The sequence below is a fragment of the Vipera berus genome (assembly GCF_964194415.1).
Source record: "Vipera berus genome assembly, chromosome: 2".
NCBI lineage: Eukaryota > Metazoa > Chordata > Lepidosauria > Squamata > Viperidae > Vipera > Vipera berus.
In genome coordinates, this window is record NC_138203.1 from 98,415,908 (window position 1) to 98,439,855 (window position 23,948).

A 23,948-nucleotide genomic window follows, 5' to 3' on the forward strand; every position below is an offset into this window, starting at 1 on the left:
ATATGTGAATTCAGACAATGGTGTCTCCGCATCTTATTAGATCATGCAAATTTAAACAGCAAATTGTGGCATGAGTGACCCTATGCTAACAGTTCTTTACTTATCTGGGGGTTTATTGAAGAATTCTTAATAGTGAAAAGTAATGTAAAACAGAAAGGCTGAACTTTGTTGTTTCATTGTTGAGGGAAGTTGTTCAACTTTGTTTCTGAGTGGGAAGCTAACACTTAACAAAGTTTTATTTTGGATTTTTTTTTAAAAAAAATGCTAGAATTTAATAAGAGTCCTGTCCTGTTCTTCATATATCATGTAATATGCTGTGTGGCTCAGGCATTTCTACAGGTGGGAGAGTAGATCCCCGAGAAGGTGTTGTTCTTCACTCCACAAAACTCATTCAGGAGTGGAACGCTGTTGATCTGCGGACGCCGATATCAGACGCCCTGCATTTGCCAGTCTGGGTGGATAACGATGGCAACTGTGCGGCTTTAGCGGAGAGAAAATTTGGACATGGGAAAGGAGTGGAAGACTTCATAACTGTTATCACTGGCACAGGTATCAGTTTCCTCAGACTTCCCAAAACAAGAGTTTTTTCAGTCTCGTTTGGAATCAAGTAATATTCCCACTTTCAAATGTTATATTTATTGTAAGAGATCGGGTGCAAATGGCTATAATATCTATCCGGCTGTCGGGCGCATGATTAAATCTGACAGGAAATCTCAGATTTGGGCAGGGAATTGAGATCAGTGCAAATCATAGGAAGCTTCCCTTTCGTTTTCTCTTATTTTATTAGATTGAAACTGATGCAAATTACCGGGCAGTGGCCACCACAATTGCACAATTATTGTCCTTAAACACAATATTAAGAATATAATGTTACGAAGACGGGGGGGGCGGGGCAGAGGAAAAACTGGATAAATGGATAAATGGAGCGTTGGATAAACAGACAAGCTGAAGAGTATCAAACAAGAATGGACCAAGAGAGAATGGGAGTGAGGGTGATAACTTGAAAAATAAATTGGATGGACAGAGCACCATCAAACACAGAAGCACTCAAGAAAAGTCTGGGCAATCAAGTGTGATTGTACATTTTATTTTTTATTTTTATTTTTTATTTTTTATTACATTTATATCCCGCCCTTCTCCGAAGACTCAGGGCGGCTTACAAGCTTAGCAGTAGCCGCCCTTTTGCCTATGACAAATGATTCTTTTGGAATGCTACGTATTTTCTGGTCTTCAGAGTTCAGCGACAGCGTCCTGATATTTTTCTTTCAGGTATCGGTGGTGGCATCATTCATCAAAATGAATTAATTCACGGCAGTTCTTTTTGTGCTGCTGAGCTTGGGCACATTGTGGTAGCCATGGATGGGCCAGAGTGCCTGTGTGGGAACCATGGCTGCATAGAAGCCTATGCTTCTGGGATAGCCTTGCAGAGAGAAGCCAAGAAATTACACGACGGTAAGTAAGGTGCCGTCCTGTTACTTATGCCCAGGTTCACTAGTAGGATGTGCATAAGTGTAAGCAGCCTAAAAAAAGTTTACATAACAATACACTTGTCATTTAATAACCACCATGTAAGGTAGCAGAAATGCATACTTCTGCTTTTACAGGTGTGAACTTTGTTTCCCGAAGCCAAATCAATTAATGGAAGCTTAGCTGAAAAGCAAATCTACTGGCATGCCGGTATACACACTGACTACATTAGCTACCTTGATCAAGATACGCAGGTAGTCCTTGACTTACAACCATTCGTTTAGTGACTGTTCAAAGTTAACAACAGCACAAAGTTACAAAGTGACCATTTTTTTCCACACTTAACGACCATTGCGGCATTCCCGTGGTCACGTGATCAAAATTCAAATGCTTGGCCACTGACTCATATTTATGACGGTTGCAGCATCCTGGGGTCATGTGATCCCGTTTTGCGACCTGACAGGCCAAAGTCAAGGGGGAAGCCAGATTCACTTGACAACCAGGTTTCTAAGTTCACAACTGAAGTGGTTCTCTTAACAACGGTGGCAAGAAAGATTATAAAATGGAGCAAAACTCACTTAACAAATACCTTGCTTAGCAACAGAAATTTTAGGCTCAATTGTTGTCGTAAGTTGAGAACTACCTGTATAAAAGTCTGATCTGAAAATTTTCAGTGTCCCCATTTCCACACTGTATTCCTCTTGTAGGAAGAATGCTGCAGATGGAACATAGAAAATGCCTTTTTTATTGCAATTTATCCATCACATGCTAATGAGTAAATCCACTTAAATATATTTGTACCTTGTAATCTAGGCTGCTTTTCTATAATTCAAACTAAACCAGTGCGCTCCCACAGGGAGGGTCTTCTCAGGGTACCGCCGGTAAGAGACTGCCGGCAGACAACACCCAGGGGTAGGGCCTTCTCAGTGGGTGCGCCTGCCCTTTGGAACCAGCTGCCTGTAGAGCTTAGGACCGCCCCCAACCTCCATTCGTTCCGCCGGGACCTGAAGACCTGGCTCTTCGAGCTCTCTGGCCCAGGCTGAGAATTTTAATTTTAATTGGGGTTTTATTTGTTCAGGGACGGATATAATTTTTTTAATCTGTTTTTAACTTTTGTATTTTTTGTTTTAACCACCCTGTAAACCGCCCTGAGTCCTTCGGGAAAGGGCGGTATATAAATATAATAAAATAAATAAATAAATAAATAATCTGATTTCAAAGACAAGTTTGAAAAAGCTGGGTCCATCTGCTTTCAGTCGTGAACAAAAGAAAGCTTAAGAATGTAAAGAAACTGAAATAAAGAGCAAAAACCTAAATAAGGCTTTGATTTAGAATGTTATAAATGGAATAAGAGTCCAGATAAATTAGAATACCAAAACGTTTACACTAAGATTTTAGAATTAATTATAAACTACCAACATCCTCTTGGATGAAATAGATCTCTTTTAGTTTACATAAGTCATTACAATGATGAACAATTTCATGATTTCAAAAACTGGACACTAGAGGGGACTAAAGATTTTAGAAAGAGGAAAGATATAAAAGCCAGTAGATGGTGCAAAACATTTTGTCCATAAAAATACTGGAGGAGACTTTGGAAGGATGGAATTAGATAACAGTAGCCACAATATCAACAATGTTAGTCATGATGTCTGCTTCTATGGACAGACTATGAAGAAATGTCAGATGTAGAACAAACTTTATGTGACAAGATGGAGTTGGCATCAAAAGTGGATTTACAGCTGACAGGGGAAGTTCATAATTTAGAAAAGGATCTTTTACCAGATGTACAACAAAAATTGTCAGATTTTAAAATTTGAGATACAAACTACAAATCAAGAGAGTGTTCTGGATTTAGGAGAATTTTGTTGAACTAGGATTTCAAGAGGGAAGAACTCTTGATGATGGGACAAGGAAAAAATGAAGAGAAATCAAATCCTATGGCAATATTTGAATGAACTAAAGATGAAAGTGAAAGGAAGTAATATAAAGTTGATTTGTTTCATCAGAGTTTGAACAAAATATGTTGTTACTTCTGGCTACCTTTCATGTACTTTCTGCTGATACCAGGCCTGAAAAGATTATGTTTAATGGATTTTTCATAGATATATAGGATATGAGATAAAGGTGCTGGTGATGACCTATAAAGCCCTAAATGGCTTGGGTCCAGACTATCTAAGGGAACACCTGCTGCCGGCATCAACTTCCCATCGTCCTGTGCGCTCCCACAGGGAGGGCCTTCTCAGGGTACCGCCGATTAAGGAATGCTGGCGGGTTATTCCCAGGGGGAAGGCGTTCTCTGTGGCTGCGCCGACCCTATGGAACCAACTACCCACGGAACTTAGGATTGCCCCCGACCTTCGTTCATTTCGCCGGGACCTGAAAACCTGGCTCTTCGAGCTGTCTGGCCCAGACTGAGGGGTTTTTAATTTTTAATTGGATTTTAGACTTTAATTTTTAGGGCTTAAATTTAAGTAATTGTTTTAACTGATTTTAATTTTTGTATTTTATGTTTTAATTGCCTTGTAAACTGCCCTGAGTCCTACGGGAATAGGGCGGTAACTCAATAAATAAATAAAAAAATAAAAAATAAAAAATAAATAAATAAATAAATGTAACTTCAGAGAGAGTGGAGAGTCACTAAATTAGTCTATAGCTGCTGTGATGAAGATTGGAAGTCACTTCATTATATATTTTTCTTTATTATATTCTTACTTTTCTCTTTTTTTGTACTTTTTACTCCTTTCTATCTTCCATTCTTTCTTTAAGTTTAATTGATATTACATTTTTCTGTTATAATAAAAGCTTAATAAAATGTATAAATATGTGGTTATGAGTACAGTAAGTGCATTTATAGGCAATTGCATGAATTGAAAGTTACATTTGTAAATCTAAAAAGAAAAAAGAAAGTGGATTTCCTTGGCCATGCCAAGAACATTTTAAGGACTGAACTAAAATAAAATCCAGCATCAGGACAATGAGGGTTAAATCTGCATTTGCATTGCTTAGTCAATTTGCTGGTTAAAAAAGAAATATCTGATTAGGTCTGTTCCACTATTTCCTGGTACATATTTATGTGGAATCATTTTACATCTGTAGGAAACCAGTGGGATTTTACGCCAAAAAAAGAGAGATAAAACTTCATTTATGGAAAAAGCTGTGGCAAAATTAATTTTATTGTATGACATAGGTAGATTAGATTCTTTGTGATTTTTTTAAAATGGTCGGTAAAATGTAATAATCAGCATTGTCTGTTTTGCTTCCTAACTACTAATTCTGCTTTCTTCCATTTTTTTCTTCAAACAGAGGACTCATTATTGATTGGAGACATGTCTATGAAAAAAGAAGATACAATAACTGCTGCACATCTTATTCAGGCAGCTAAACTAGGAAACCCAAAAGCTGACAATATTGTTAGAACAGGTAAAAATATAAACGTAAGACTGAAATCTTTGCTAGAATATTGGCTAGTGGCAAATATTGCTACTGCTGTAGCATCATCCTTGCTTGCTTCTGTTATAAAACAATACCAAAAATAGGCCTTTTCTTTCTCCCGATAACGTTTTAACTTTCTTTGGGAAATGCAAGGAGAGGGGGAAAAAAATAGACCAGGCAAGGTAAGGATAGATAAAAGTGTGTGTGTGGGGGGGGGAGGGAAATACAGTTAGATATGCAGAGAATCATCTTCAATACATTGTGCAAAGCTTTGATAGATTATTTACTGTGGTAATGGTTCACCAGAATCACCCTGTTGTTCCTTGTAGCCCTGCTCACATTTTTACATCTGAAACTAAAGTGACTACTTTGTTTTGCTTCACTTGTTTCTAAGGCTTGTACTAGCAGTTGCAATTGTTTGGCAGATGAACAGAACTTTTCCCAGGAGATTGGGGAGAGAGAGTTGAGGCTTTGGGGTAACACCCAGCGCTTTATTGAGGCAAAACACGTTGACTCTTTGGTAGAACAAGATAACCACATTGCCTCTACAACTTAGAGCATCTCATTACCATAAAACCAAGCTGCCTGGCGAGTATTCAGCTAGTATTCTCCTGTTAGTAGAAGAAGTCTATCAGTAGAATAGGAAAGGGAGCTTTTTTTATTAACGGAGAGCAGTCTTAATTTCTGTTTCTTTGGAGGACAAGCCCTTGTTTAAATTTTGTTGAAGCATACTTGCTATCATAGAATCTAATCCTTGAAAACTTAAGAGATTTTACTGAAGCCTGTTTAGGTAATCTGAATGTAGTAGAAACCATGTTGGATACTTCTCTTTTTGATAGCTCCTGTGAAAATAGATTCAATCCAATTTTAAGAAAAATATATTTGTGCCTAAAGCAACATTTCTATATAATCTTAATCCAAAGAATAATTGGAAGCACTTTTTTAAAAAAAAAAAAGTTGGAGCATTATTAGAATTACTGAGAACCAATTTAATATAATGATTATTATGATTATGATTATTATGAGGAGCCATGGTGATGCAGTGATTAGAATGCAGAATTGCAGGCTAATTCAGCTCACCGCCAAGAGTTCGATCCTGACCGGCTCAAGATCGACTCAGCCTTCTATCCTTCTGAGGTTGGTAAAATGAGCACCCAGATTGTTGGGCACAATATGCTGACTTTGTAAATCGCTTAGAGAAGGCTGTAAAGCACTGTGAAGCGGTTTATAAATCTAGGTGCTATTGCTGTTGCTATGATTTTAGGCATTGGGATAGAAGTTGGGAGCTATGAATTCTAGTCCTGCCTTAAACACAAAGCTGGCTGATAAATTCAGGCCATTCTCTCACACAACTTTAGGAAGAAGCCCGTGGCAGACCATTTCTGAAAATATTCACAAAAAATTGCAGGGGTTACTTGGGAGGCAAAACTGACTGCAAGGCACCAACCCAGCCCCACACCATTATGGTTACTATGGTCGTTATTGCTCAGACCTATACTTCTCCTTCCCCTCAGGCGTCTCTGAAAGATTCACCCTCACACCTGTGTCTTATCTCTAGAGTCCATATTTGATGGTTTAACAGACAATGGAAAACAGGAATTTGAATTGTACAGGCATATTTCTGACTGTCATGAAATAATTTTTTTATCAGTGAAATCATATTTACTTTGAAACTCTACACTGCTTCTTTGAATCCCATACTTAGAACTTTTTCTCCATTTTTTTCTTTCATCTCAGCATATTATGTTTTACTCTTTATTTTAATTGTCAGTTCTCAAAAATAGCCAACGAATTTGTAAAGATACAAAACATCGGTAATGTTTTGGAGTATAAGCATGTTATATTGCATAGAAGAGATTTGTTTTTATCATGATTGGTTAAGCTTTTACGTGACTCAGAATGAAGTCACATAAGGTAGATAATTGCTTTATTTTGGACAGTCGAAAGTGGTGCGAAAGAGGCAGTTGCTAATTTATGGTCCTCTTACCAATAAGAGTTGTGCACATTCTGTTCAGTTAGAGAAGATAGTGAGGGGGGAAAATGTAGCCATAAAGCAGCACGTGTTGGGATTACATTTCCAAGAATTTCTTGCTAGCATTGGCAAAAGTAAGATGGATGTTTTAGTTCCAATATCTGGCAAGAACTCAGATGGAAAGGCTAGTATACTGTATAATAAGGAAAGAGTTTCTTGTGTGGTCCTTGGTGTTCTCTGAGCTTGGTGATTTTCTTGCAGACATTTCATTACCAAATTAGGTAATAGGAGGATGTTCTAGCGCTGAAGATGTTACTTAGCTTGGTAATGAAACATCTGCAAGGAAACCACCAAGCTCAGAGAACACCAAGGACCCCTCATTTCAACCCTGAGCTGCAAATATTCTCTTCTATCGGTAAAGAGTTTCTTTCTTATGTAACTTCAATTCCTATGTTCTCCCTGACTCATGTTTCCTTTCTTCCCTCACAGCAGGAACAGCCCTGGGTCTTGGAATTGTTAATGTTCTGCACACCATTAGCCCTTCCCTGGTGATACTTTCTGGCGTCTTGGCAAGTCATTATGTCCATGTTGTCAAAGATGTGATCCGTCAGCGAGCGTTATTCTCTGTCCAGGCAGTGAATGTGGTTGTCTCAGACCTGAGTGATCCTGCCTTGCTTGGAGCCGCTAGCATGGTTCTGGATTATACAACACGCAGGATATGCTAAACACCTGGGGGAAAAGTAGAAATCCTTATGAAGTTTATCACAGGAAAAATATTTCCTACTGATGTTGGGGTTTTGGGGGGTTGTTTCATACGATTTTATGGAAACCTCGCCATAAAAAATCGTTCCCTTCCTTTATTTAATTGCTACTTTTATACGTTGGAAGAAACACGGCTCAGAAGAGGACTCTCTTGTAGACAAAATGAAACTAAATACTTCTTGGGAGCTACAATTTGTAAAAAGGAAAGCTCAATGTTCTTCTTCCTAATGTATTTTCAAACTGTTTTTCTCAGTAGGTGTTAATTTCAGTAAGCAGACCTTTGTTAAGCAAGTAAAGAAATATCCCTGACAGATATATGTAACCATTTCCATCTCTGCAGAGCTGGGCAGGTATTATCTCTGTGTGAGAGAAATTGGAAATATCTCATGGTAAAATACCCAGCATTATGATGTGACTATCAATGAGTACATTAATTAGAATATAATCCTTATTAGGATGATTACATATGCTGCACATACATGTTCACTTTCATAGTGCTTTCCTTTCAGAAATGCCCTTCACAAATACTGAATTATAGAATGATCACAACTGTCAATTATGTTGGCCAGCAGTTACGGCAGCTGTAACCTAGAACCCCATAAAAGCCATATTTTATATACATCCTCTGAATTGTGATTCCTACCAACTGGTTTTCATGTTCTTTGCTGTAAATAATGAGTTTTGAAAATACAGGGTGTAAAATGTCACCCATGTGAAACAAAGTAAGATGGATTTCTATATGAAAGTTTGAGCTCCTTCTCCAGATTTTAACAAGCACTTTTGGTTCTTTTAGCTGGCTCTCATATGTGATTGGTTGATGGGGTTATTGTTTGTGGATTAGTCGGCTGACCAAACAACATGTAACAACACAGCCAACCAACCCGCTTACAGCAACCAAGCCAGCAACCCACACACCCCCACCAATATTTATAGAGAGACGGCAGCTCCGATCACACTTTGCTCGCACAAGCACGAAGCCGAAGACACCAACCTGAAGATGATGAGTGGGACCTCGTCAAAACATCGCCAAGACACTATCAATCTTACACAGGAAAAGACCCGAATATATATAAAAAATTAACAAACTAAACGAACACTGGGATGGAATAAGAAAAACTAAAACAGTTTTTATTGCTAAAAGATCAAGCTTTCGTTGGCTAACTGCCAACGTCGTCAGGATGGAACGCTGGGGTGGGGTGGCGTCACCGATCTGTTTGTTGAGGTCGGCCGTATTTCTTTTTGCGCATCCATTTTTGGGGGATGTAGTTGTCTGGGTATCTGTTAAAAGTGAATTGCTGATAGTTCCATGTGTTGTAGCCATAGCTCTAATCATTGCCCATGTTCTCATACCAGAGGTCCTAAATGGTTGTTGCTCTTCTTCCCTGTGTTCTACATTGCAGGGTGGTTGTGTGTTGGTGCAATCTTGATTTTGATACAAAGAGGCACTCTGTGAATGCTTGCGCTGTTTGCCTTCATATCACGGACGTCGTTCCTCTTCCCAATTCCTTAGTGCCTGGTATGCAGGGGGGAGGTCTATGTGCCAGTTGATAGAGGAGTGGTTTGAAAACCAAGCTTCCTTAAACAAGCGGCCGCCTTTAGTGTTGTCACTGGCAATTGCCTTGGTCCCTGTTAGATTAGATGTGGTTGTGTGTAGCCATGTGTGCCCACACCTGTGAATGTTGTTCTTGTCTTCTAATAGCGAGCTTGTGTTCGTGCACCCTAGTCCTCAGTCGTTTTGCCGTCTCCCCAGTGTAATTGCAATTGCAATTCTGGCATGACATCTTGTACACGATGGAGGATTTTTCTTCATTGGGGAGTGGATCTTTAGGGTGCATGACATAAGCTTGTAAAGTCCGATCATGTCTGTGGGCAACACCAACCTTGTGAGGGGCTAGTATGCACGCTGTGGCCTCGGATACACCGTGGATATAAGGCAGTGTTATCCGTGATGTTAAGGCATTTTTACATTCATGGCGGGTAGGTTCACCTGGCCTGCTGTGTTGTCTGATGAAGTTAGAAGGTACCCGTTGTTTCCGCAGACACGATAAAGGCGGCGTCTTCCCTTTTTGCCTTATTCGTGCTGCAATGCGTGTCTATACGTCTAAAGAGGGTCCTAATACAGCTGGCCTTATGGGTTGTGGGGTGATTACTTTCGTAATGAAGTATCCTGTCCGTATGGGTGGATTTACGGTAGACCAATGTGTGTAACAAGCCGTCAGGTTGACGTCTAACCAACACATCTAAAAAGGCCAAACCCCCATTGGTCTCTTCTTCCACAGTGAACTGGATATCAGGATAGATGGAATTGAGCTTCCTCATCAGCCTGTCCTTGTCCTGCCTTTTGACGATCACAAAGGTGTCGTCCACGTATCTCACCCAAAACTTGGGACTATACGTGGACATCACCCGGGTCTCTAACTGTTGCAGGACTGCCTCTGCAATGACACCAGAGATGGAGGACCCCATAGGAGTACCCTTCACCTGTTCATAAATGGTGGCTTGAAACGTAAAAAGCGTTTTCAGGCATAGGGACATAAGCTGAAGCAGATCTTCATTGCTAAGTGAATCTTGATGCTGCCCCGCTCCCTGCTGTTGCAAGCGGTCCCCAATTACAGCAAGTGCTAAGTCTTGTGGAATTGAGGTGAATAGGGAGCTGACATCATAGGAAACCATGATCTCCCCCTCCTCTATGCTGACGGATCTAATTTTCTCTAAAAATTAGAGGAGTTCACAGTGGTGTCATTGTTCATGACTAGAGCTATGGCTACAACACATGGAACTATCAGCAATTCACTTTTAACAACAGATACCCAGAGACAACTACATCCCCCCAAAATGGATGCGCAACAACTCAAAGAAATACGGCCGACCTCAACAAACAGATCGGTGACATGCTCCATGAGCAGAGTGCAGACACCAACAGTATAAACGCGATCTCCCCACCCCAGCGTTCCATCCTGACGACATTGGCAGTTAGCCAACAAAAGCTTGATCTTTTAGCAATAAAAACTGTTTTAGTTTTTCTTATTCCATCCCAGTGTTCGTTTAGTTTGTTAATTTTAACATGCCTGGGATTCACATTTTTAATCTTATCAAGGAATACACACACACACACACACACACACTTCTATAAAGCAGAGGGTTCAGCTTAAATGAAGAGGGTTCATTTTCATCCTGAAACAACAGCTACTTTGAAGAAAGCTTGAGCGTCTCAAAAGATTTTGATTTTATATTTTGTTTTGGAGTTCAAAGGAGCATTTTGCAAAATACACAACTTAAGTTTTCAGCAATTCTCTTAGGAGTGCTAAATCTCACCCTGTTTTTCTGTATGAAAGAAATTGGAAAACACATGAAATTGCGTTTTTGTTGTCAGTTTTGTTCAGTTAGGCAAGTGGGATGAAAATAGTGACAATAGTCACTGCATACACCTTTCAGACTGGAACAAATTGCTAACATTTAAGGCTTTCTCAAATTGAATCTGCACCCCTGAAGAGTGTGGGAAAGAAGTATACATTTTACTAACATTTCTTCCCACAACTACAGTTGATAAGAAAAATTGAATTGTTACAAGTACCCTGCACTGAAGCTACCACCAATGTAAACATTATTGTTTGGGATTATGCCTGTTTTCTTACCTGAACAAGTTGCGTGTGCAGTTAAGCTCAGCCTCTGGGACATGTAGGCAAGGGAAACAAAAGAACAGCCTTATAGAAACAGATTCGACTTTCCATGTCCTCTTGGAAGCCTAATCCACTTAGTAAACCAAGTTTCATCAAGCCAGTTTCTTCTCCAAATAATGCTCAACTGCCTTAAATATTCAGTGTATTTTTGGAAAAGACAAGTTCTTTATTTTTGTGCATACTTACAAGTTATTCCAAAATAGTGAAGTTGTCGTTTTTGGGGTGGCTTTTTGTTTGTAAAAAAAAAAATAGTTTGGCATTAGATGGAATGGAAAAGGAATGTAGTGCTGTGCTCACTTGGCTTTTAAACCATGAAGGAAACATCCAAGTTCAGCACTAAATGATAATGATACAGTGCAAGTAGGGCTGTTGTGGCTTCAGTTTACCTCTGGTGAGACTTGAAGACTTTTTTCTTGGGGCTTTTGCTCTGAGCAATGCCAATCATCTTTCGGAGGACAGAAATTCCTAAAGCACCTATCCCAAGATAATATAATATATTGTCTAATAATTCCCAGTGCCCCAGCATACTAGTCTCAGTATGAAAGATAAGACTAACGATACCATGTCTTTAACTGCAAATCTAGCAGAGATAAATCTCAACAAAGGGCATTGCTGCATCTCTAAACTACGGTGCAGATGTGTTTATGTGGTTAAGTAACGTTCATTTTATGTGGTTAATAATGGTTTCATTCATGTTAGTACTGAATTTTTAAGAGGCTCCTTGCCTGCTTTATTAAATTTGACAGGTGTTGGCTCAACTGTATATTCAGAGTTTGATAAGCACCAGTGAAAAATGTTTATGATTCCCAGTAGCATTACTTTAAAAGCAAAACTGTCTTTAATTGAATAGATCTTAATATTTGTTATTTAGTTCAGCATAGCTCCTGCATCATCACTTTTTTAATTGGGAAAGGAAGACATCTTTACATCTGCCTATGTTATATGTATAAAAATAAAATGCTGAAATTTAGCACTTTTCTATTTCTTGTTGGCATGAAAAGTATGATTTTCTCTGCTGCCTTATTAAAATGATTAGTTCTGTACATTCTAAATGTTGTTAGATCTAAGTGACTTCAAGCTAAATATCAAAGATTCAAATTAAAATTATATGTATATATCAAGTTTTCATTATCTTATTTATCCAGCTATTAGTTTGAGAAACATAACATCTACATGATTTTATCATAGCCCACTACTATAAAATTCCTAAAATTAAACCAAAATCAGAGGATAGTTTGATAGGATAAGGGTTACTTTTAGATCAAGATCAATTCTACAAAATTTATTTCTAAGTCTCTGGAAATGGCTGTTGATCTTGAAGGAATCTGAAAAGCTTATTAATAAGCTCTAACTATGATGTAATAACAGTTTACACCTTTTGTGATTAAAGTTAATTGACCAATAACCTTCATCAATTATTCAGAAAGGAATTGTTTAATTCCAAAGGTTTTGCATACTTAAGAACTGTATAAAATGTAACTTCAACTTCTACTCAAGGTTGTTTTAGAAGCAACTACTGTAGGAATATCTCCCTTATCCTCAGTGTCTGAAACCTGATACTGTCATCAGATTCTAGGTTTTCCCACCCTTCATAATCAGGCATAATCCCTTTCTTTAAAAACTATCTCTTATAGACCTCTTCAGTTAATTTTACTCCCATAGCTGAAAAAGTATTGGAGAAGACAGTTAAACCAGGAGGAAAGGATAGTACAAGTCTCTAATACTTGACATTGTAGTTTTAAATTAAAACCACGAGGGCAGAGAATATGACAAAATGAAGCAACAAAAAAGATAGTGCTTTTTTTGGTATAGGAAAAAGACATCCTATGTGTTTTGGGTGACTAAAATATGTATATATCAAATGTGTCAAAAATAAATATGATTTTTTTGTAAATAAAATTTCAATCTTATAGCAACAGATATTTTGAAATTCCAGATTTTCTGATTCTTTGGAACTCATTAAGCTAACTACAAAAAATTGTGTGGGGGGGAAAAATGTAAAAAAAAATTGTGGCTGATATTCAAGACAAAGCATGATCCAGTTTCAACCTATGATGGAATTAACCTATGATGAATTCAACCTATGATGATCATATTGGAGTCGTGGTCAGGGGGGCATTTGCCCAGGTTTGCCTGGTGCGCCAGTTGCGCCCGTCTGGACCGAGATGCCCTGCGTACAGTCACTCACGCACTCGTTACCTCCCGGATAGACTACTGCAATGCTCTCTACATGGGGCTGCCCTTGAAGACCACCCGGAGGCTCCAGCTGGTGCAGAATGCGGCCGCGTGGGTAGTGATGGGAGCATCCCGATACTCCCATATTACACCCCTCCTGCGTGAGCTGCATTGGTTACCGGTTGTCTTCCGGGTGAGATTTAAGGTGCTGGTACTTACCTTTAAAGCCCTACATGGCCTAGGCCCGGGATATTTGCAGGACCGTCTGCTGCTGGGGACGACTTCCCATCGCCCAGTGCGCTCACACAGAGAGGGCCTCCTCAGGGTGCCATCGGCTAGACAATGTCGGCTGGCGACCCGCAGGGGGAGGGCCTTCTCTGTGGGAGCGCCAGCCCTGTGGAACCAACTCCCACTTGAGCTCCGGATGGCCCTGGATCTCCGGTCCTTTCGCCGCGACCTCAAAACTTTCCTTTTTCATCAGGCTGACCTGGACTGATGATGGGTTTTTAAAATGTTTTAATTTTTAATTGTTTAGTTAATTTATTTTGGGGCTGTTTATTTAATTTCTCTTAACTTTTGTATTGTTGTTTTTATTGTTGTTAGCCGCCCTGAGTCCTTCGGGAGATAGGGCGGCATATAAGTCCCAAAAATAAATAAATAACTTTCAGGAATACAAATTATGTTACCTGTCACAGTATAGCCCTCCCTGCTCTGGCCACCCACAGATGTACAAACTTCAATTCCCAGCACCAGCCATGCTTGCTATAGAATTCTAGAACTGGCCAACATAAATGAAGAATATTTTTAAAGCGCTGCACAGTACAGGGCTAGGTTAGCTGCAGAATCACCTCCCAAATGGTATCTGCCTATCCTGGGTTAAATAGGGTGGGTGTGCTCCAGGTCCCCTTCTTTAAGCACTGCCATTTGGTGGGACCTCAGAGGTGCACCTTCTCGATGGCTGCCAGAGTTTGTGAAGAACCTCCCGCCCCAGGGATCCGTTCCTGAGGGCTGCAAAGATCTGGTTCCTCCCCTAATTACTGGGCTAGAATGGGCGTTGAACTGCGAGGAAGATTGGTCTGGCACTTGGGGAGAGGGTACATTTGTTTCGAACTGTTTTTTAAAATGGGTTTTAAAGGGTTCAATTCAACATACTGTTTTTGACCTTTAAATAACTTCATGGGATGGGGATGGGTTATTTCAGGGACTGCCTCTTCTCGGTTACATCTGCTCATCCCATCAGATCTAGCAGGAGGCATGCTACAGATCCCATATCCAAGTGAGGTTGGTTTCATCCCTGTTGATTTTCCAAAAGTCCCTCAAAACCTGGTTATGCCATTAGGCCTGGGAACCCCAGGATATCAGCAAAGTACTGAGGAGGCTCCATGGTGGTCGGCATCTGCTGGTCTTTGTAATTTTTTAATTTTTCCGGGATAATAGTTTGTGTGTCGTCGTTTTATTATATGCTGACCAGAACTGCTTTTCTGTGACATGGACAGCTTTATAAATTTGATGAATAAATGAATGGTGAACTGCCTCAGGTCATTATATGAAACACGTGGCCATTTAAATCTTGTGGATAAATAGTTAAATAAATATTCCAGGCGTGGTTTATTAGTATAAACTAATGTTTATACTATAGTGCAAGGTAGTGTCAAGGGATAACTGCGAAAACAAGTCATTTTGAATGCATTTTTTTGAAAATACAATTTTCAGCCATTATATTCCCAAGTATTCATAGCTAGCACAACAGAATCCTTCAGCATTTTAATATTCCCACACAAGAGTGCAATTTAAACAGACCTTTAATATCAGTATATTTGAAAGTCAAATCTCAATGCGTAAGAGCGGCATAGAGACTACAGTTCTGGAAGTTTTCTCCCAGTTTGGACGCCAGGAGGAGAGAGAGGAGGAACATGCAATCACAGAACAATGATCAAACTCTAAATACATTGTGAGGTTTGGTCCAAAAACAAAAAACAAACAAAAAACCCCAACAAAAAACGTTTAAACATAATTAATCCAATTACTGCAAACACAGCTTCTCTGAGTAAAGTTAAGATATTGCATTTGTAGTGTAGGGTGTTGCTTTCCCTTCAGCGAACCAGCGGGGCCTGCTTGAGCGAAATCAGCACTGAGCGCATGCGGGACACATCTTTCGCCTGCTTGCTCGACTTGGGGTTAAAGTCACAGAGTCGAGCCACACGTTCCCACTCGGTGCCAGGAGATGAGTCGTCAACATCGTTCACAAAGACTTCTTCAGCTGCCCTAGAAATAATGCAACACGTTTCATTTCAATGAAATAGGTCTCCCACCCATTTTCCCGTGAGTTGCTTCCCAATTATTTGTAAAGTCATCATCCCCATCACCCAAAGTAAGGTAATTTTCCAATCCTCCTTTCAGGCTTTCAAATTATGGAAGGGGCAATGAGACCCATGTGAACTGAGAGGTGCTAAGTCAAAGGTCGGAGTATATGTGCTTGGTTTAACAGAGAAAGGTAATCTCAACCTTATAGAGTGTACAAGGTTGAGGCAAGTGGGGTTTATCAAAAATCAACTCTACAGATGCATAACCTGAGTGTGTAATGTGCAAACTTGACAATCAGCACACAATCTCATTACCTGTATACTGAACTCTGCATACAGTATAAATCAGAAGATCCACAATACAATGGCAGAGCATGTGTAATCCATGCAGAAGGTGTTTTTTTTTTAAATTCCATTTATATCCCGCCCTTCTCCGAAGACTCAGGGCGGCTTGCAAGCTTAGCAGTAGCCTTCATTCTATGTATATGCCTGCTTATTAGGGCTTTCACACACACCCCAAGCGGCATTATTACAAAGTCAGCTTAATTGCCCCCAACAATCTGGGTCCAGGTGCAATCCCGAGCATTTCCATATAAGGCAAGGAAAAAGATTCCAATCTGAAACTTAGGAGAGCTATTAGGAGTCCGATTTGATGATACTGACTTTGAAGGATCACCGTTTGATTCTATATAAGGCCATTTCCAGTGATCCCATGGACACCAATAGGAAGTAATCACGTTGGCATGGTGTACTAAGATTGGTATTCAGTTGCCTTCTTAACAGTTATTTTTAATTTTTACAAACTATAGCATGAAACTGGGATGCTATTTTTAATGCTGCGGAGAGGTAACGGAAATTAGCATGAAAGAAAAGAAGTCATAGCCCTCGTGGTTGAAAATGCTATGGACCTAAAGGCTGGAGCAAGGAAGACTGAAGAAAAGGCCAAGGAGAAATCTGCTCCTTCATTTCATCTGCACTCATGCGCACATTTTCTGCTTAGTGACCTCGCCACAAGTATTGTCCCTTCAATACTAGCATTCTGCTATCTTGCTCACAAATAGGAAAATTATTTTCGGGAACTAATTGAAGCAGACCGTGAGCTCTGAACATAAGCAAATGCAATAAGCAGGCCTACTTTTTGGGGAAGGGAAAAGGAAAAAAAAAAACTACTCCCACAGAGTACGGGGGAGGGGGAGGGGAAGCAATGAGATGAACTTATGAAGTTCAGCGCTGATCACAAGTATGGTTGCATTTTACAAACACCACTGATGACAAGGGTCACTACAACACTGCTATTTCATGGGACGAGACACTCAAGGGGCAGTGAAGAGTTTACTTAACTGTTCTAGGCTGTAGCAAGGATGGTTTATGTTTGTGCTTTAAAGGTGAAGAGAAACAAAAAGGAGAGTTTAAGTCAGATACAGAAAATGAAAATGAGCATAATGCAGATGGCAAGTAAAGCTGGCCAAGACATGCACTCTGCAGCACTTATCAACACTCAGGAACAGGTGCCTCCAGAATTTATTTTACAGGAGCTGCACTAGAGGCACTCTTCTCCTCCCCCAACCAGTTACAGCAGGGGTCTTCAAACTTGGCCCTTTTATGACTTGTGGACTTCAACTCCCAGAATTCCTCAGCCAGCAAAGCTGGCTGAGGAATTCTGGGAGTTGAAGTCCACAAGTCATAAAAGGGCCAAGTTTGAAGACCCCTGAGTTACAGGAAACAGCCTTTCTGCCTGAACTTCAACTGCAAAAATCAACGGCAGACACCACCTATGTAAGTCCAGCATTTCACAAGTCAAGGGGTTTTTCTAGGACTGATCATCTGCCAAACTTCCATCCCATTTAGGGGAAAGTTTCAGTACTAAATTCAGACTAGAGGTAGGCATGAAATACCCATCAGCCTTCTCAACCGCCATGCCATGAAACTCTTCCGGATTACACAACAAATCTGAAAAATATTGTAGGCAATTAAGGAAATATAAATCATGGTGAGGAACACAAGAGCCCCAGCTCCACAGCAGTTTCATCATCATTTCTTTTTCCTCAATTCCTGACAAACTCCATTCAGCTACAACTGGCTCTGTAGAGATAAGGAACACTGACTTCCTCATCTCCTGAACTTGCCACTAATGGGGTTTTCAAGCAGGAAGAAGGAAAAGTCTGTGGCAAATTGCTCACGTCTCTGTCTCTTGGTTCTTTTTTCCAAAGACAATTATTCTATCAACACATCTGTAATAGTATTCTCTTTTGTCCAGCTGGACTAGCACCGGCAAACATAAGCATCAGAATTCTAGCATGTGCATAGAGGAAAGAAGGCATTTGATTGTGCACAATAAACATCCAGAAGTATAAAAGAAGAACCTTTTATTTAAACATTTCAGAGTATAGAACTGGAATATGAACAGAAAAACAGAAAGTTATCCCGCTTTTTTCTGAAACAAGTTATTTTTACATAGGAAAGTGGTATAGCTAAATTTTACCTAAAATTTCCAGAGCTAAATAAATCCACTAGCAATATTTTATTACTCTGAATGAATCCTCCCATTCTATATTTTATATATGGACGCTGTACAAAACTACTTTCCCCCATTCATTTCCATTTCTTGGTAATCACTGCAGTAGTTTTACATCTAGTGTTGCTACAAAGGAGCTGCTGAAGTAGCTTTCATTATTTTATATGCTTGGGTAACATATGTACTCAGCTATGAGAAAACTACTGAGTGTTTTCAGTTACTTAAATGTCACCTATATTTAGTTCAACAAAATTCAACTCTGCATGCTAAGCGGTTTAATTTTCAATACAGAATGAAATTTAAGGCAGGTTTGCTTATTACAAATTTGATGAAACCAAATGCTGATCTGGAAAAGTTCCATTTACTATTCAATCGCTTTACTTCACCTACTCCAGCATTAGCTATTAACTTTAATATTTTCACAGTTCATTATTCCAGACATACACTCTACTGCATAACTCAAAACAAACCACGAGTTATCTGACATCTCCAGCATTTGCTACATACAGTCAGGTCCAGAAATATTGGGACATCGACACAATTCTAACAACTTTGGCTCTATACACCACCACAATGGATTTGGAATGAAACAAACACAATGTGCTTTAACTGCAGACTGTCAGCTTTAATTTGAGAGTATTTACATCCAACTCGGGTGAACGGTGTAGGAATTACAACAGTTTGCATCTGTACCTCCCACTTGGTAAGGGACCAATAGTAATGGGACAATTGGCTTCTCAGCTATTCCATGGCCAGGTATGTGATATTCCCTCATTACCCAATTACAATATGCAGATAAAAGGCCCAGAGTTCATTTTAAGTGTGCTATTTGCATTTGGAATCCGTTGCTGTCAACTCTCAAGATGAGATCCAAAGAGCAGTCACTATCAGTGAAGCAAGCCATCATTAGGCTGAAGAAACAAAACAAACCAATCAGAGAGATAGCAAGAACATTAGGCGTGGCCAAAACAACTGTTTGGAACATTCTCAAAAAGAAGGAATGCACCAGTGAGCTCAGCAACACCAAAAGACCCGGGAGACCACAGAAAACAACTGTGGTGGATGACTGAAGAATTCTTTCCCTGGTGAAGAAAACACCCTTCACAACAGTTGGCCAGATCAAGAACACTCTCCAGGTGGTAGGTGTATGTGTGTCAAAGTCAACAATCAAGAGAAGACTTCACCAGAGTGAATACAGAGGGTTCACCACAAGATGTAAACCATTGGTGAGCCTCAAAAACAGGAAGGCCAGATTAGAGTTTGCCAAACGACATCTAAAAAAGCCTTCACAGTTCTGGAACAACATCCTATGGACAGATGAGACCAAGATCAACTTGTACCAGAGTGATGGGAAGAGAAGAGTATGGAGAAGGAAAGGAACTGCTCATGATCCTAAGCATACCACCTCATCAGTGAAGCATGGTGGTGGTAGTGTCATGGCGTGGGCATATATGGCTGCCAATGGAACTGGTTCTCTTGTATTTATTGATGATGTGACTGCTGACAAAAGCAGCAAGATGAAGTCTGACGTGTTTCGGGCAATATTATCTGCTCACATTCAGCCAAATGCTGCAGAACTCATTGGACGGCGCTTCACAGTGCAGATGGACAGTGACCCAAAGCATACTACAAAAGCAACCAAAGAGTTTATGAAGGGACAGAAGTGGAATGTTATGCAATGGCCAAGTCAATCACCTGACCTGAATCCCATTGAGCATGCATTTCACTTGCTGAAGACAAAACTGAAGGGAAAATGCCCCAAGAACAAGCAGGAACTGAAGATAGTTGCAGTAGAGGCCTGGCAGAGCATCACCAGGGATAAAACCCAGCGTCTGGTGATGTCTATGCATTCCAGACTTCAGGCTGTGATTGTCTGCAAAGGATTTGCAACCAAGTATTAAAAAGGGAAAGTTTGAGTTATGATTATTATTCTGTCCCATTACTATTGGTCCCTTACCAAGTGGGAGGCACATATGCCAACTGTTGTAATTCCTACACCATTCACCTGAGTTGGATGTAAATACCCTCAAATCAAAGCTTACAGTCTGCAGTTAAAGCACATTGTGTTTGTTTCATTCCAAATCCATTGTGGTGGTGTATAGAGCCAAAGATGTTAGAATTGTGTCGATGTCCCAATATTTCTGGACCTGACTGTATTAATAACACTTTTACACTTTTTGTACTATATTCAAAACCCAACAAGAAGCAACAACAAAACTATGGAACTCTTCCTTTTAACATTAGAAAATTGTTCTTCCTTACAATTTTATTTGAAACCTCCACCAGTCTTTGATTAGAAGCATCTAAATTATTCAGTGAGTGGCCAGGAGCCAACTGACCATTCTTGGATGCTATCGGTATCATTTATTTTAACTAAATGTAATTCTCCATTCCTGCCTCTAACCGCACCCCGCACCCCCCAAAAAGTCAGTCTTCTTCCTATTTTGTTCTATAAGGTATGTCTCTCTGCTTAGAGGTATTTCGATCATAATAACCCTCAAGAGATTAAAAATGTTAAGTAAAACAGATGGATCAGAATATAAGCAGTAGTTAGGCAACATACACATAACCGATTACGTCAGCGAAGGGTTGTTTGTAGAAACCTTCATCTGCCACCCTAGATGGCAAGTAGTCCACAGAAGAGGCAAGCAGACAGAAGACAAAGAGAAAAGAATAAGCAAAAGGAAACATAGCCAAGTGGAATTAAATTTCAAATAATTAACATGCAGATTAATCTGACCCTAGAAAATACTTAGAAATTGTTAAGTGAAGGAAAAAAAACATGGAAGAAATATGTGTTAAGAAATAAACTACACAGTTAAGAAACAACTTAGCTCAAGGAAGATACGTTAGTCCTTTGCAGACAATCAAACTTATAAAAATAAATCCTGATTGCTTTCTGTAAGTCTTCAGGCATTGTTTTGCCCAATAAAATTTCAAACTACGGGTATATTGGTGAAACTAGGTTGTAAACAACAGCTAATAAAGGCAACTTAACTTACTAATAGCTTTTTAAAATGTGCCATGGTTTATGTTGAGAAAGGGGAAATCTGCTCTAGACCAGGGCTTTTCAACCAGTGGTACAGGTACCACCTGTGGTACATTGGCACCTGGCAGGTGATACGTGACCATCCTAGAAAAGTGGTAGCGGGGAAGTGGCATGAGCTGAACCGGTGGCAGCACCACACAAGCCTGAGTGAGAGATGGCTGGAGCTGCAGGGCTCAGTGGAAGTGGTAGGATCAACGCCAGGCTCCAGCTGGAGTTCGGCGCTGATCCAGGCACTTTTGTTGAGCCCAGAAGAAGCACCGATCAGCTGGAATGTTGCAGCATCTCCAGGGTCTTGTGATTTACATTCAGATGCTTGGCAACTGATTCATATTTATGACGGTTACACTGTCCCAGAGTCATGTGAAGTGACCAAAACCTGCTGCAACCACCCAGCAGAGGGGGGGGGAATAAAAACCAAATACCCACCCCACCCCACCCCCGCTGCCAATCCTCAAAAGAAATGCTCTCAACAATGAGACAGGAGGAAGAGCACAACGGGGCGGGCAGGCAGGTGTCTTGCTCAGCTGTGGCTTGAGGGGCACTTTTTCCAGTGCCATTGTAACTTCAAACAGTCACTAAGCAAACTGTTGTAAGTCGAGCACTACATCACTTTTTTCCTTTTTTGGTCAAGTTTTTGACACCTTGCTAGGTGACTGGTGGTACTCGGATGTTGCCATATCCTAAAAGTGGTACAATGGGTGAAAAGGTTGAAAAGCCCTGCTCTAGAGAGCAAGCATTTTGGCTACACACACACATATATATTATACACCCATAACATGCACAACTACACATACACACTGTCATTTAGTCTTTGGGAAAAGGATCAGACTGTCTCTATTACTGAAAATACAGTAGTGGCCAAAATTGTGAAAACCTTTTGGGAAAAGTGTACATTTGAGGTTTGATGGCTAATAACGCCACATTTTTTGGAGTAGTACCATAAAATTATATATCAATGGAAAGATAATTTAATCAGGAATTTAATGCAACAAAGTTTGTTCAATTATCTGTATTCTATGAAAAGTTATAGCCAAATAACCAGGAAAGCAGAGCACAACTTGCTTAGGTTGATATCAGGTAGCTTTCCTTCATCTGATTGTAACCAATGAGCATGAGTGTTTACAGAGCCAATAAGGTGTCATCTTGTTTTGGCAATAAGCCAATAAGATCACAGTAGGGTCACTTCAACTTTTTAGATTGGGAGTCACCCAGAGGTTCTTATAAGATGGTTAATTTTTTTTAAAAAAAAACTTTTCTATTTGTATTGGTGTGCCATTGTCTGATGACACAAATCTTTGTGTGTGCGTCTGTGTGTGGTGCTGAGTCAATGTTGATTCCTTGCAACTGCTTGGATAAGTCCCTTCAGTTTTCTTGGCAAGATTCTGGGAGTAGTTTGTTATTGCCTCCTTCCTAGAGCTGTGGGAGGGTGCCCGGCTCAAGATTGCCCAGTTAGTTTTGTGCCTAAGGTGGGATTAGAACACAAAGTCTCTTGGTTTCTAGCCTGGTGCCTTAACCACTATATCTGACTTTCCAGGGAATAAGAAGGAGACTGAAAAAAAATAAGACAAGAGGACTGCTGAACATTTTCTGGAACCATTTCAGGTATTGGTACAGTAGTTGTTCAATGGCACTAGCAAAGTCATGGTAATTCTTATTTTATATATAACTCCATCCATATAAAGCAAAAAGAGGAGGAAGGGGGAATGAGAAAATCCTTATCCTGAAGAGTAATGGATTCCTGAAAATTTCTCAGAAAGGATATTGTTTGCCAGTTATAATTAGCATAGAGCCGCTATCATGTCAGCAAAAGAATATTAATAAAAAATTAACAAAATCCAGGAACTGATCATTAACAGCATCATTACCTGTTATTTGCTTTTGTTTTCTGTAGCTGCTCATCTTGCCTTGCATACCACTCCTCCAATTCCTTTATTGCTTTTTCCTTCCATTCTGCTTCTTGCTTTCGAGAGTTTGCATCTTTAAAAAAATATTGACACAGACATGTGGTTTGCATATAAATACGTAGTCTTTTGGATGAAATAAAGCTAAGATTCTGAACAATTACTAACTAAAACCATGGAGATTATAAAAGTTCTGGGGGATAAAAATCAATGGAATCTATACAGTTTACCACACAGATTTTGTTAATGACTATTATTGGAAGTAAGCACAAAGACTAGAATCAATTTCAAGATTAATTAGTAGTACAAATATATTAATTCCTTTCTGAAATGTAGCAAAAAATGAAACCAGATCCACCACACCAACAAAGTTCATGATCTGAAATAACTCTGCAAGAACAATGAAATAGTTGGTCACATATCCCAGTTTCCTGTTAATTTTTTAATAATAGTATTTATTTATTTTATTTATTTAATTAATTTAATTTGTATACCGCCCTTCTCCCGAAGGACTCAGGGCGGTGAACAGGGTAATAAATACGAAAATACCAAAATACAAAAATTAAAAACAGATTAAACCATAGTGCCCAAATACAATAAATAAATTACTTAAAAACAATAATTAAAACCCAAACCCATCAGACCAGGCCGGCTTGTTCAAACAAATAGGTTTTTAGATCACGTCGGAA

The 23,948-nt window shown here is 39.6% G+C and overlaps 2 protein-coding genes across 4 annotated transcripts in view; one reads left to right on the forward strand and one right to left on the reverse strand.

Annotated features, from left to right (window-relative positions):
- The window catches only part of GNE (glucosamine (UDP-N-acetyl)-2-epimerase/N-acetylmannosamine kinase), a 60,665-nt gene extending 47,429 nt beyond the window's left edge, over positions 1-13,236 (forward strand). For all 3 annotated transcript variants that reach the window (XM_081320861.1, XM_081320860.1, XM_081320862.1), the window contains exons 9-12: positions 328-549; positions 1,270-1,452; positions 4,774-4,890; positions 7,364-13,236. In XM_081320861.1, coding sequence (XP_081176987.1) covers positions 328-549; positions 1,270-1,452; positions 4,774-4,890; positions 7,364-7,599 — 758 coding nt within the window. In that variant the 3' untranslated portion in view covers positions 7,600-13,236. The remainder of the gene's footprint in view (positions 1-327; positions 550-1,269; positions 1,453-4,773; positions 4,891-7,363) is intronic.
- A 2,039-nt stretch (positions 13,237-15,275) lies between these two features.
- The window catches only part of CLTA (clathrin light chain A), a 29,153-nt gene continuing 20,480 nt past the window's right edge, over positions 15,276-23,948 (reverse strand). Inside the window, exons 4-5 of the mRNA XM_081317156.1 lie at positions 23,224-23,335; positions 15,276-15,756 (exon numbers count right to left, since the gene is read on the reverse strand). Coding sequence (XP_081173282.1) covers positions 15,585-15,756; positions 23,224-23,335 — 284 coding nt within the window. The 3' untranslated portion in view covers positions 15,276-15,584. The remainder of the gene's footprint in view (positions 15,757-23,223; positions 23,336-23,948) is intronic.